This window comes from Eimeria mitis, genomic scaffold (assembly GCF_000499745.2).
Source record: "Eimeria mitis Houghton genomic scaffold, Emh_scaff8643, whole genome shotgun sequence".
NCBI lineage: Eukaryota > Apicomplexa > Conoidasida > Eucoccidiorida > Eimeriidae > Eimeria > Eimeria mitis.
In genome coordinates, this window is record NW_024016435.1 from 1 (window position 1) to 1,776 (window position 1,776).

Here is a 1,776-nt window from a genome sequence, read left to right on the forward strand (position 1 = left end):
AGTGACAACGGTGACACCGCATCATGAGCCAAGTAAGGAAGATCTGCAGCAGCAGAAGCAGCAGCAACAGTAGCAGTAGTAACAGCAGCAGCAGTATCAAAGCCTTTTCCACGTAAGAAACTCTCGTGCTCAGCAGCAGCGGGAAGGTGCGCTGTCGCCCTGACTGCTGCGGCAGCAACCGCTGCTACTGCAGCAGATGGAGGCGCTCACACCATCTCCCTCAAACACTAGCAGCAGCAGCGGAAGCAGCAGCAGATGAAAAAGCATACCGTTGATAAGCTGTTTCTCGTCGATTTGGACGTCCTTTTGCCGCAGTGCTTTCTGCAGCAGCGCCATCCCCAAGGCCTTCTGCATGCATACTCGCCGCGTCTGCAGCGCCACAGACAGAGCGCCCAGCTGCAGCGAGAGGTTCCTTCCCGGACCCCCTCCTGCTGCCGCTGCTGCTGCTGAGGGCAAGCCCTGGCAGCAAATTAGCGGCTCATACATACGCAGAAACTTCTCGCCAAACCGGGGGATGCTAAACAACGCCTAAAAGCAAAGATAAGCAACCGCAATCTCAGAACCCTAAACCCTAAACCCTAAACCCTAAACCCTCGTCGCTGCAGAGTCATTGGCTTTTCTACACCGACCCCTGAGGAGCAGCCATCTCAGTATACCTGAAGCACGGCGTTAACGTAGCAGGTGTTTCCCAGGTTTCTGAGTCCTACGAAGCCCGCTCCTCTCTGCTGCTGCTGCTGCTGTTCTGCTGCAGAGGNTTTCCCAGGTTTCTGAGTCCTACGAAGCCCGCTCCTCTCTGCTGCTGCTGCTGCTGTTCTGCTGCAGAGGCAGTTAAAGAGGCCCAGTCGTACTTGCAATTCAAGTCGATCGCTAACTCATTGGTGCTGCGTTCTGTCTTGCGAAGCTGAAGCCACAGCCAGCCAACAGCAGCAGCAACGGCACTCAAACATCAGCCGAAGCACGCCGGGTGACAGCACAGCATCAGTAGCAGTAGCAAGAGCAACAACAACAGCAGCAAGACCCGCAGCAACAGCGCCGGTTGCATCCGTCCATACAGCCGTTTCCCGCGTTAGTCAGAAGCACTGCCAACAGCATGAACATCAAACCAGCAGCAAGAACACCAGCAGCAGCAGCAGCAGCAGCAGCAACCGGTGATAGATGTTGTTACCTGTTGCGTCTCTATGCCAAACCTCGCTAGGTGCTCCGGCAGCTTGGGGTCGATGACAGTGCTATCTTCGTCTGGGGCGTAGGAGAAGACGTCTGCTGAGTCTGCTGAGATCGTGCCCAGCTTGACGATGAGAGGGTATTTTGAGCCTGTCTCCTGAAAGTAGAAAGAGGCAGCAGATCACAGCAACAAATGCTGCATCAGATGAAAATATAATAAAACAACAAAGATAGACACCAAACGCAGATAACCCGATACACGAAACACAGTTTCTCCTCACGTTCAACTGACGCAATGCCGTATCTGTTGAAATCATGATAAAACCAGAAACGCGAATACAGGCAGGAAAAAAGAAAATCAAGGAGATAAAGATAAAGAGGAAACATCACTGAGAAAGGAGAGAAGAAAACCAGAAATGCACAGGGAGAGGGTACCAACGACAGCACGGAAGGAGCAGCAGGCAGCAGCAAGAGAGGAGCAAAGCCGAGGCAGAAGAAGATGAATACGGAGACGAAGCAAACGAAACCACAAGGAATAAGCAAGGAACAGCAGCACAGGAAATGAAAACTCCAACAGCAACAACTGTAGCAGCAGCAGCAGCAGCAGCAGCAGCA

General features: G+C 52.9%; 1 protein-coding gene across 1 annotated transcript; it reads right to left on the reverse strand.

Annotated features, from left to right (window-relative positions):
* Positions 1-129: 129 nt before the first annotated feature.
* Positions 130-1,478, reverse strand: EMH_0095490 (ubiquitin carboxyl-terminal hydrolase, putative; the record flags this gene model as incomplete). The annotated part of the gene is made up of 4 exons (XM_038023196.1): positions 130-528; positions 779-901; positions 1,166-1,318; positions 1,443-1,478. The coding sequence occupies 4 exons, from the start codon at positions 1,476-1,478 to the stop codon at positions 130-132; spliced, it is 711 nt and encodes a 236-aa protein (XP_037879050.1).
* Between the last annotated feature and the right edge of the window lie 298 nt (positions 1,479-1,776).